The sequence below is a fragment of the Theropithecus gelada genome, chromosome 10 (assembly GCF_003255815.1).
Source record: "Theropithecus gelada isolate Dixy chromosome 10, Tgel_1.0, whole genome shotgun sequence".
Classification (NCBI taxonomy): Eukaryota; Metazoa; Chordata; class Mammalia; order Primates; family Cercopithecidae; genus Theropithecus; species Theropithecus gelada.
In genome coordinates, this window is record NC_037678.1 from 64,059,976 (window position 1) to 64,072,042 (window position 12,067).

The 12,067-nt window shown below is 39.8% G+C and overlaps 1 protein-coding gene across 2 annotated transcripts in view; it reads right to left on the minus strand.

Moving 5' to 3' along the window:
* Nucleotides 1-1,370: 1,370 nt before the first annotated feature.
* RALGAPB (Ral GTPase activating protein non-catalytic beta subunit) overlaps nucleotides 1,371-12,067 on the minus strand; it is a 108,685-nt gene continuing 97,988 nt past the window's right edge. Inside the window, exons 28-32 of one of the 2 annotated variants that reach the window (XM_025399237.1) lie at nucleotides 10,268-10,376; nucleotides 9,429-9,507; nucleotides 6,000-6,148; nucleotides 5,356-5,522; nucleotides 1,371-4,421 (exon numbers count right to left, since the gene is read on the minus strand). In XM_025399237.1, the coding sequence (XP_025255022.1) occupies nucleotides 4,392-4,421; nucleotides 5,356-5,522; nucleotides 6,000-6,148; nucleotides 9,429-9,507; nucleotides 10,268-10,376 (534 nt within the window). In that variant the 3' untranslated portion in view covers nucleotides 1,371-4,391. Of the gene's footprint in view, nucleotides 5,523-5,999; nucleotides 6,149-9,428; nucleotides 9,508-10,267; nucleotides 10,377-12,067 lie in introns of both variants that reach the window. The other variant, XM_025399238.1, reaches the window with a different exon arrangement.

Here is a 12,067-nt window from a genome sequence, read left to right on the forward strand (position 1 = left end):
CCACTGGAGTGGCTGCTGCACGGTATTCTCCAAAAGGACCCTTGGACCACCTGCCTAAAGCTGCCAGCAGATGGGTGGGTGCTGGAGTGTATTTATTAAACATGCCAATTCCCAGGCTCACCTTCGTCTCCTCAGACCTCTTGGGGGTGGGGGTGTGGCTTGGGATTCAACACACTGATAAGCAACCAGAATGATTCCGACACAGGCTTGATTTTGAGACCACGGCATCTCATGACTTAAAAGCACCTGTTGAAAAGGCAAACCCAGGTCCAGGCTGGGGGAGCAGCTGCAGGAAGTGGGCGGTAAACCTAGGGAGAAACATGGAGTAGAAAACCCGCTTATAGGAAAAGACACCAATTCAAGGAGAAGGGCACATGGGGCCAGCAACAGGAAAAAATAAGAGCATGGGAGGGGCTGGGAGAGCTGGGGCATGGTTTCGAGACTCCTAGCCCAGCTGTGGGATGGCCAAAATTCCTACAAGAGGAAGTCTGGGAAAATGGACTAGAATGCGTGTCCAAGAGGAGCAGTGCCCTGGCAGGGGGCACCTGATGCAAGGCCCAGAGGCCAAGAGGAGGAGCAGGCGGTCTGGGTTGGGAGTGGTTCCCTGGCACCGGGTCCTGAAGGGGTTGGGGTCGGAGAGAGCTGAGCAGCATAGCTGGGAAAGGCTTGAGCACACATTTTTTTCTGGTTACAAAACCTTTCCAGACACCAAAACAGGGATATTGTGGTCAGCTTCCCTGGCCACTAGGCCCAGCTGGAGGTCCTGTTGTGAGTGGGCAGAACAGGCAGAACAGACACTGCAAGGTAGGCAGCTCCCAGGCACAGTTCAGAGGGTGGCACACGTCAGCACCTCTTGGCACAGGCATGACCACAGTGGTTCTCATGGTTGTTTCAAGTGGTCCATTCACTCCTCTATGTGTGATCTAGGCCTGAAGGCGCTCATCTGGCTCCAAGATGCTCTACACAAAGGGGGCAGTGGGCAGCAGGGGATGATCTCTGCATCTCCCCACTTTGCTGACTGTCTAGCCCTGGTAGGGCTCAAATTTTCTGCAAGCAGAGGGCACAGCCGGCACTTTCACTCCCATAACGTAAGTATCTATCTCCTCAGCAATTCCCAGCCTCTGAAAGGTGAGCCTCTATTGGCAGTGTTTTAATTATACAAGCTCCTTCCAGCAGAGAAGGCCAAATATTTTTCTTAAAATTAATCAGACTTTGAGTATTTCATGAAATACTCATTTAATGTTCAATTAAACTACAGATCTAAATTATACAGGGCAGCCAAAGCCGAGGAGATATCCCCTGGAAGGGTAAAATTCACAGCACCAGTGTAGGAGTAAACCCCCAGCCTGTATCCAAAAGCACACACAAAGTTATTAGATAAGAATCTCCTTAAAATTTAATTGACTAAATGTATTACATTCAATATTCCATGGGCTTCTGGACAAAGGATCGGCATAAATACAAACAAACCTCTGGACCTTCTTCCCTAACCGACGAAGATGAAACACAGGAGGCAAGGGGCACGGGTACACCTTCATATTTACACTTTGCCTTTACTTTACAGTTCAGTGCCAGAAATATTTACAGAAAATACAATAAGAAAAAGAGCATGTCTTGGCAACATACTGAAATTCATACAAACTGTATATATGATTTCAAGCAAATAATGATACTGCTTATTTTTTAGCCACAACTGCCAATCCCTTCAGAGGAGAAAGATGTCTTGGTCACTGTAAGAGATGAGGACTTGGGAAACTTGGTTTGCTTCAACAAGTATTTATTGGGCGCCTACTATATGCAAGGCACTGTGGAATCCCAAATTACACCTTTTCCCTCATCATTAAAAAAGAACATGAGTTGATATTCTGAGAAAAACACTGTAAGTACATGGTTTCTTCAGCTATTAAGAAACCCATCGTTTGATTCCACTTCGTACAGATGGACCACCTCCAATCTCTCCAACTCAGGAAAAGAGGCTGTCATGAAAATCTTTAAAACAGACCATCTGACTCCAATCAATCATCATTTCATGTAAACACAGCAATCAGTTCTTTTCAGGAAGACAGAACCTGAATGGGCTTTAAAATGGTGAATAGAGAACTACTGCCAGCAGGAGTGTCAAATTACCTCCAATACGTGTTTCTTTCTTTCTTTCTTTTTTACCAACTACCACAAAACACATCTTTGAGCAAGGCTAACTTTCACTTTGGGTAAAGCTCCACCTTCCAGAAGAAATGACTCTGCCTCTCTAGAACCCAGTCTGAAGACTCTGACAAATGCTTCCCTAGTGTATGGAGAAAGTAACTATTCATGAAGGCCTCACACACAGAACCTGCAGGTGACCAACAATACTGGTCAAAGGTGTGGGTATTTGTATTTATCCATGAATCCAGAGGAAAATGGGCTGCCCTGAAATAAAGGATATGGAAATGAAGGAAAATGTGCATGAGTATGCGTATGTGTGTGTGTGTGTGTGTGTGTGTGTGTGTGTGTGTGTGTGTGTCATTAGTTCTTTCAAAGGCCCAATGGATGGAAGAGGGTCTCAGGAGGAAGCCCTAGACAAAAAGGAAAGCTAGCTAAATAAGGAAATGATTAACAAGGTAAAAGCCCTCCTCACTGTCCTCAGTGCTCCCAACCAGAGAGGAGCAGAAAAGCTCCCTCCTGCAACTTAAGAAGGCAGAAGGGCAACCTTACTTACCACCTTCCTCTTCACAGAATGCCACACTCACCCACCCCCTGGCACACTCAACAGATACAGCAACTGAACTGTTTAAGCCACAGACAAAAGTGGTCCTGGCTTTCCCCCAGAGGCTAGAACATATGCTGGCAAATTTATCAAATGGACTACAAAATATTAATATTAGGTGCTAAATATGTTCCTCTGGTGCTATTCTACTCAGTGATTTTTAACACAGGCAGGTGGGTGAACACAGTGACCATGAACTCAGATCCATAGAGATGGGACAAAAATTACCCCCGGCATCGGTGTTGATATACCTGAAGTCACAGACCCCCTCCAGGAGCCAGCCGAGTCCCACTGACGAGTTAAGGGTTCTTAGCACTCCCTCTTTGGGCAGATATTATTTTGAGCAGAAGGAACCAACGCCTGGTAAGGTACAGTACGGGTATCCCATAGTCCACTGGCTCCGTACGCACTGGGAGTTTCATGCCTTCAGGGGCTGCACATCCCTCCTTCCCTGGAAGACCAGGGAGTCTCCCAGATCACAAATGCATTCAACATCATTGTTTACGTATCAAATACATTGGAATTACAAAGAGTTGCCAGAAATTAGACCTAACTGAAGGATCAGCAAGTCCAACCCTCATACACACACACAGCATATTTTTCTGAAATTAACTATGCCAAAGGTAAAAGTCTGATCTGAAGAATCATACTGAAGAAGTACATCTACATCAGTTATTTTTAACCTCTGCAATGTTGTAAGTTACATGTTAATTTATAGCCTTCTCTGCTCACTTCAACTAGAACAAGAGCCCATTTTCCCCTCAAAATGTCAATCTAGAATTACCTTGAAAGTTATTAAACCTCATCTTGTTCCTGTGAACCACTAGAACATTTTTTAGGGTAGAATTGGCTCATCTGTATCCCGAATGCCCTCTCCCATGCTACCATCTGGAAACATCAATTTATTGCCCAGCTTAAAAAGAAAATCAACTATTGAATAATAATACTATAACCTGAATGGAAACTGGAGTCATAGAAAGAGGAGGTTATCTTTACCTGAGCTTAAAACAAACATGAAGAACAGGTTATGGCAAACTTTAAACCAAGAGCTGCTATGCCCATATTTCTTGCTTATAGATGGCAAAATGCATACTTCTGGAATAAGAGACTTTTGCACAGGGAATTAGGTCCCACACTATCCCCGCCCCCTAAGTAACCCACCAAAACATCAAACCAAACAGATCGTCGCAGCTCTGACCCACAGTCTACTGACATCAGAGTTCAAGGGGGAAAACACCCCTTACACAACTGTGATCATTTCTCTTTGGACTTTAAATATCACTTATTTTCTTAACATAAAATAATCTTACTAAAGAAGAAAGCACATGAGAATAGGATAAATGAGCAGTGTATACTGTAGCACTGTAACAGGAATCCTTGTAAGGATGTTCTGGGTCTGGCCACCTCAAAAGTTTTATCCCTGCAGAAAAGTAGCAGCGAGGTAACAGAAGTATTTCCAAAACCTGGCAGGGATCTGTTGGCTGGCAAAGTCCAGAAAACATGACAACAACAGCCATTTCTAACAGTAGCCACCCAAAGAGATGGTCACTCATGTTTTGTCAATTATGAGGAAATCCAGTAGTTCTCTGGGAGATCTGAATTAGTAGCGCTGAGAGGCTATTCCTGAACCCCATTTTAGAATCCTTCATAAACTACTGCAGTTTGCTGCTTGGTCCTGAAATAAGAGACAATGGATGAAACCAAATAATTTTCAACCCTTATTGTGAATTTACATTTCTTTAAATGATATTTAATGAATGAATCACAAATGTTTAACCTGTCATTATGTCACCCCGCTGGACAACAATGGAGAAAGTGGGGGTATCACTGCTATCTTAAAACTTTTAACCCCACAAACTTTATTTGTATCCCCATTAAAGGACAAGGCCATGCTCCATTTCTGATCTGTTCCTGGGTGGCCCAGAAACTGAGGCTTTCAGACAGATCTGTGCAGTGATGAGAAGGACAACTTTTTGAAATGTGGAGAAAAAAATATGACATATTTTAATGTCAGGCTTCTTATCTGAGCAAAAAACATGTATCTTTTCTTTTTGTCAGTGTGACAGCTGGATGACAAGAAGACCTACAAGTGAGTAGAAGGCTGTGACTTCTTTCCTTCTCCTCCATGCTATCAACATGAGTCTTTAAATGTCCTGGAAGATTCTGAGAAAGATTTTAATTTTGAATACAACCTCCTAAAAAGTGAGGTATAAAACTATCTTCAACTTCTATATTGCAAATTTGTTGATACTACCAATGCACGTGTTTAACTGAGATGCATAAAAGCCTTTCTCCTCAAAAGGCTTATGTTTAACTAAAATTGTCACCTTTAAAAGAAAGTTTATGGCTAAAATGTATATCATCATGATCAGCAGGAATATGATTGTGTCTGGGAGCCCATTTCACTAGACAGCCCGAAGTCTTCTATCAAATGGGTTATAATGTGTTTCTTCTATTCTGGTGATTAAACAGTAAGCTCTTGGGAGTGATTTGTTTTTATTTTTACAGTGATCACCTATCAAACTGTTCTGCTGTGTTACAGTTCCCGAACTGGAGTTCAACAGTCTTAGAAATTCAGGGGTCTAAGAACTGCAGTTCTTGAGTCCAACCTCCTGGAAAAGTGAAGTATAAAACTCTGGCTCCAACTGTTTGTTCCGGTACTTGTTGACAATGTCGGTGATTTTCTGTTTCCGGCGGACATGGGGTGGACTGTAGGAGTCACTCTCCAGTCTCTTCCTTCTACAAATGTTAATTACAGTCTGCCTCACCAGAAAGCCTTGAAAATAGAGAGTTTTAAAATAAATGTTAAAAACTAGTCACTTAGGTAGGTGAACTATAAGTATTCAGGTGAACTACCCTACGCATACTCAAACTATTTCATTCAACTTGCAAACTTCCCATCCCCAGAGAGATAGACATAGTGCCAAGATAAAACTGTCACAAGAAACACACAATGACAGGAAAAGGAGAATAAAAATCTAGTCTAACAACCTATTTTCCGTCCTGGATGACAAACAGCTGTCTTCAATATTTTAATACTAGAAGTTGGTGAGGTTTTACTTACACTTACTAGATTAAGGACAGATTAAAAAAGAACAAAACATGCTCCCTTTTTAACAAAAGCCAGACCATTTCCTACATGTGGAAACTATTAAGTAATTATCACCATTTCCTTATATTGACTTCTTTTTGGTTTATAAAAATGATAAAGAGAAAGAAAATGTAACTCTTCAGCCACATATGAAGACCTTACCAAGAGCTCGCCTGCTGACAATCATCCCATCCACAAGAGGGATGACCATATTAAATTTTCCAGTGGCTCCTTGAATTTTTATCCGGAATAATCCAGTGTTTAAAGGGTGGATGAAGATGACAGGAACTTCTTTTTCAAGAGTCGTAGATCTTAAGAAAAGAAAATTTTTATCTCAGACACCCAAGAGTTGAAGTCCCCCACATACAGCCTAAGATCACTAAAGGGACCTGTTGCTTGGCAGTGGTATGAGAAAAGCCAAGGGGTCAGTCTGCTCAGAATCTGCTTTCTGGGAATCTATGCTGCTGCCCCCTATAACACCTGGTCCTAAAGGTTCATTACTGGCTCAGGCTTTCTAAGCTAACAGAAAGGGGCTGAAAAAATATATATACCTGGAAAACCACTAGGGACACTGGGTGGAAGGAGAGGCCAGAGAACTCTATTGCATGGAGTTAAGAATCTAGCAACCACCTATGGGACTTTCACTTTAGTTCCTCTTCTTGTAGGGAACAAAAATGTGGCCGGCCAGAGTACAGGGAATTCCAGCATAGTCAAGGCTGGTAATCCCAGAGCAGAAGCAGGAACACAGCTTTGGCCCATTACAGGAATCCCTGATATAATTTTTTTTCAGGGTGGGGAAGGAGGTTGGGAGAGCCATTAATCCAAGCCAGCTGCAAGTGTCCTTCCCCGCTATGGTGATAAATGGCCACATTGTGGCAGGGCCAAAGCCCTCACAGCCTCTGGCCAGGCAGCAGATGCTAAAGTCGGCAACTGCCTCTATGGAAGGGTGAGTTACTCATTACACACCAGGGATCGGCCAACCCATCTAGTATGACATGTTATTTGTGATGCTACATGTTGAGGTCTTTTTGCAACCCAATGAGTTTTCTTTCTATATAGGTAAGGTGATTTTGGCCAAAGCAACACTGAATCAGTGTTTCAAGACATTAAAAAAAAAAAAAGAAAAAGAAAAATCAATCCTCGAGTAATTCTGTCCCCAAGATAAATTATAAACTTTGCTAATCTACCAATAAAATATACATTTTACTGTCAAATTGTATTACAACCTTTGACCTAAAAAGATGAAAACTTGAGAGGCCGAGGTAGGAGGATCGCTTGAGCCCAGGAGTTCGAGACCAGCCTGGGTAACATGGTGAGACCTTGTGCCCAATTTTTTTTTTTTTTTAATTTAAAAAAAAAAGGTGAAAACAACAAAGACAGTATATGATAAGTCTCTTCTAATTAGTTCTAGAAAAGTCTACTCATGACTATTCTATAGTCTCTTCTTTAGCAAGTTAGTGTCATAAAGAAAAAAGGACTGTTCCAGATTAAAAGAGATGGAAGGAATTAAAACCAGGTATACAGTCCTGGAGTGAATTATTTACCAGTTGTGAAGAATATTTTAGTAAAAATGAAGAAATTTGAATGTTGCCTATTAGATAATATTAAGAAAGTATTAGTAACTTTATTATTGTGATGTTATGTTTAGCTATCTGACTTTTCAGATGCATACTGATGTATTTGGAACATAAAGATACCTGTAATTTGTTTTAAAACACCAAAGCATAAAAAGCATGGAAGTTTTAAGAATGACTTGCCCTCTTTTAGAAATTTAAAACGATAATGCTAAAATAAATCATCTTTACTGACTTCATTTCAACAACAATCATCTAACAATATTAGAATAAATTCATCTTATATGCAATTTGAATCAGCTCACATAACTAAAAGGAACTTAAAAATATCAAGTTTGAGGGTATCTCTGTGATGAGAGAGATGCAGGGCCAATGCATTTGGGGTCAAAGGCCTGGATTCAGGAAACTTTCTCCTGCATTTACTGGATGTGTGATACTAAGGAATAACCTCTTTGAACCTATTTTATCCCACAAATAAAACAGGGAAAATAATTGTTAAACTCTTAGTTATAAACCAAAAACAAGCAAGCAAACCTTGAAAACTACAAAGCCTACACAACTACATTGTTACCATTCTTAGAATCAGATTATTCTCTTTTTATCCTTCTTGTGAATGGGCAGGTAAAACAGAAATTTTAACCCAATTATAAAGTTAGTATTACATTTTGCTTAGAAACATTTTTCCATTAATTAGCTCATATGATTTAGGATATTTTAGCTGCTATTTGGCCACATTGTTTTGGCCAATTTAACTCCATTATTTCAATCTAATATTGCTACCCTATTATTACGGTCTTTATTAATATTAAATTGCCTCTACTTCTCCATTTTTCTTTTTGCTCTAGATAACTGTAAAATAGCAATTAATTTTACTATTAAAACTCTTGCTAAAGCACCCAACATCACTAATCATCAGGGAAACGCAAATCAAAATCATAATGAGATAGCACCTCACTCCAGGTAGGATGGTCATTTTCAAAAAAACCAAAAGAAAACAAGTGTTGGCGAGAATGTGGAGAAAAGGAAATCCCCTTGTATGCTGTTGGTGGAAACATAAACTGGTGCAGCCACCATGGAAAACAGTATGGTTCCTCAACAAATTAAAAACAGAATGTTCATATGATCCAGCAATCCCACTTCAGGGTATATAGCCAGAGGAACTGAAACCAGGATCTCAAAGAGATAGCAGCACTCCCATTTTCACTGCAGCATTATTCACAATAGCTAAGACATGGAGGCAACTTAAATATCCATCAATGGACGAATATATAAGGAAAATGTGGTGTACACATACAATGAAATATTATTCAGTCTTAAAATGGAAATCCTGCCATTTGTGACAGCATGGGTGAATCTAGAGTACATTATGCTAAGTATAAGGCAGGCACAAAAAGACAAATTCCACATGATATCACTTATATGACAAATCTAAAATAGTTAAACTCAGAGAAGCAGAGAGTAGAATGCTAGTTGTCAGGAACTGGAAGGAGGGGAAAAATGGGGAGGTATTGGCCAAAAGGTGGTACAAAGTTTCAGTTATGAAGGATAAGTCCTAAAGATCAACAGTACAGTGGCTATAGCTAATAATACAGTATTATATACTTAAAAATTTGCTAAGAGGGCAGATCTTACATTAAGTGGTTTTTATCACAAAATAATAATAATAATGAATTAAGTGGGCAGGAGAAAACTTCTGGATATGGTAGAAGTGCTCAGGAATAGATTGTTGTGATGGTTTCATGGAGATATACTTATCTCCAAACTCATCAAGTTGTATACATTAAGTATGTATAGCTTTTAACATGTTAGTCATACCTCAATCAAGTGGCTTTTAAAAAGTCCATGCTGTAATAATTTGATAACCTTGTATGTTGTATACAAACTTCTTTGATCTTTTTTCTCTATTTTTATTTCTAATTGTCCACAACTCTTTTGTTTCATAATTCTTTATTTATTAAGCTGCAATCAATATATTAAAAAAAGACATGCTGTTGAAATTCAAGCAAATAGAGTGTACCTCAGTGAAGTGCTACTATTTGCAGTAGTTTCCACACCAGTACTGATCTCTGTCATCAGCTCTGAGAGGGGAAAGTTTTCTGGAAGAAAATAATAGCATTATAATTAATATCTCCCTCATTTTCCCAAACAGATAACAGGAAATCTAATTTTCTAATCTCTTCACATAAATGAGTGGCAAATATATGGATTGTGCTGTCCTGAAATATCATCTTAATTATTCTCTACAAATTAAAAAAATCATCTCTCATTTTTTTTAGCTAATTTCATCTAAAGCAAAGAGTTTTTAGAAAATACATTCTGTGATCTTTGAGGGCTTTGTTGAAAAGTAACTATCACATTTTCCCAAAAACTCTGGGCTGGATGGGATTTTAGGCAAAGTATATAATTCTAATGCCCAATGTTGCTTACGTAAAAATCATGAGAAACTTACCCAGAGTGCAACTCTTAAGGACAAACTAAGCTTTATACTAAAACGAGACAGTAGAGCATGTGGGCGGAGAGAGGGTAAGTGAAGCGCTTCCCCTTCCCCTTTCCAAAGGTCCTGGGATGACTGAGACCAACTGGCAACAAACCACTGACTGTGATGCCAACAGGAATAACTAAAAGCTTTGTATCTACTAGTCTCGTCAAATCTTCACAACTATGAAAAAAGTACCAGGATTTAACAGAGGAGTAATCTAAGGCTGAGTAGTGGAGCTGGGGTGCAAACCCAGGCTTACTGAACTCCAGGACTAGCTCCTGGCCACACCGTGCTTATATGCCCACTCCCTGTAGACATTTAGCAAGTCATTGTCATATATTGTCATTTTATTTATGGACAAAGTCCTCATACAGTACCTATATCATCATAGCGTTCCACCCAGACTACAGAAACTCTTGTCTCAGGTCCAAGGGGAGGAACAGGGCGACCCTGAGGCAGCTTCCTCATTCTGGAACTGGGACTGAGCTATATGAAGAAGAAGACAGAGAGCGGGAAAAACAACAGCAACAAAAAACTGGCTTAATAAAACTACCCAGTCATTCATTTGTCAAGGTGCTCAGTGATATAAGTATCAGGTCATGGAAAATCACTTTAGGAAAACATGTATACATTTGCAACAAAGCACTTCTTTGGCTCCTGTTCATCAGTCTTAACCTAGGACAAGAAAATGAAGGCTTAAAATTGTCAAAGAAAAAACAAGGAAGGAATACTGAATAATAATAATTTGCATTAATAAAAACAAAATTTACACGCAGTATCTTAATGAGGGCTTAAAGGATTTGAGTCTATCTCTATTAGGGCCAGAAAGCAGTATGCTTCCCCATCACAGCAACATCACTACTTGTCTGGGGATCCTCATCTCTAAAATGTCCCATCAGCAAGTTATTCCCAGATCCCAGAACAAATGTCTCCTACTGCAATTTATGCTTAATTCCTTTTTCTCATCAGTAGAAAGAAAAACAAGTTGTCTGGGCCTTCATTATCATGCAGTGTGCTTCTGGCTTCCCGCCACCCTAATCAACTCTAAGTTTCACTGCAAGGTTAACAGGACTGTGTGGCCCCCCCTTTAGCAAACTGGTACCCTGAGTTGCACTTCTTTTGAGGCATGCAGCAGAGCTAAGTTGTGCTAAAGCCCTAAACAAAGCTCATGTGTACAGAGCGGAGAATCTCATACTTGAGGTGAATTTTAAAATTAAAACTGCTTTATTAGCACAGAAATATACATGTCTTTACCAGATGACCAGAGTCCATGGCAAGTCCCCCGGATGCTTGTATCCACTCTGACATTCACAGAAAATGGCCAGACCAAGAGATTTCTCCCAAACTAGTGACAGATATCTGGCCATATTCACAGACTACTTTCTTAGCATCAAGGCCCCTAATTAGCTTTGACTCTGACTTCTTCCATGTCTGACGTCTAGCCCTAGATTTAAAGAGCTCCTGTGATTAGGTCAGGTCTACTTGGAAAATCTCCCTTTTGATTAACTCAAAATAACGCAATTAAACCCACAAGATCCCTTTGCCAAATAATGTAACATAATCACAGTTATCCTATCATATTCACAGGTTCTACCCACATGCAAGGAGAGGACATTGTACACAGGCAAATGTTGCTGGGGGTTATCTTAAAATTTTGCCCAACACCCTGACGTTTTCCCTGCAGTCTTGCTAAACTCACCTCAATAGTTCTAGTGAATTTAAAAAAAGATTCCTCAGGGTTTCCTACTTACATGACCATGTCATCTGCAAATACATACAGTTTTACTTCTTTGTTTCTAATCTCTATGTACTGTGTTTCCTTTTGTCTTATTTCTCTATGTAGGTCCCTCCTCTACCATGTTGAATGTAAGCGGTGAGAATAGGCATCCTTGCCTTGTCCTCCATCTCAGAGGAAAAGCATTCAAGAATAATGTATAATGCGTAAGTATAATGTTAGCTGTAGGTTTTTAGTAGATGCTCTGTATCAAGTTGAGAAAGTTCTATTCATAGTTTGCTGAGAACTTTTCTCATAATGAGTACGGAATTTTTTTGTCAACTGTGTTTTCTCCATGTATTGAGATAACCATATGGTTTTGCTTTTTTGTTTGTTTGTTTTTTTAGCTTGTTAGTGTCTGCAAAGTATACTATAAGTGAGAAACAAAAACATGGTGCTTTAT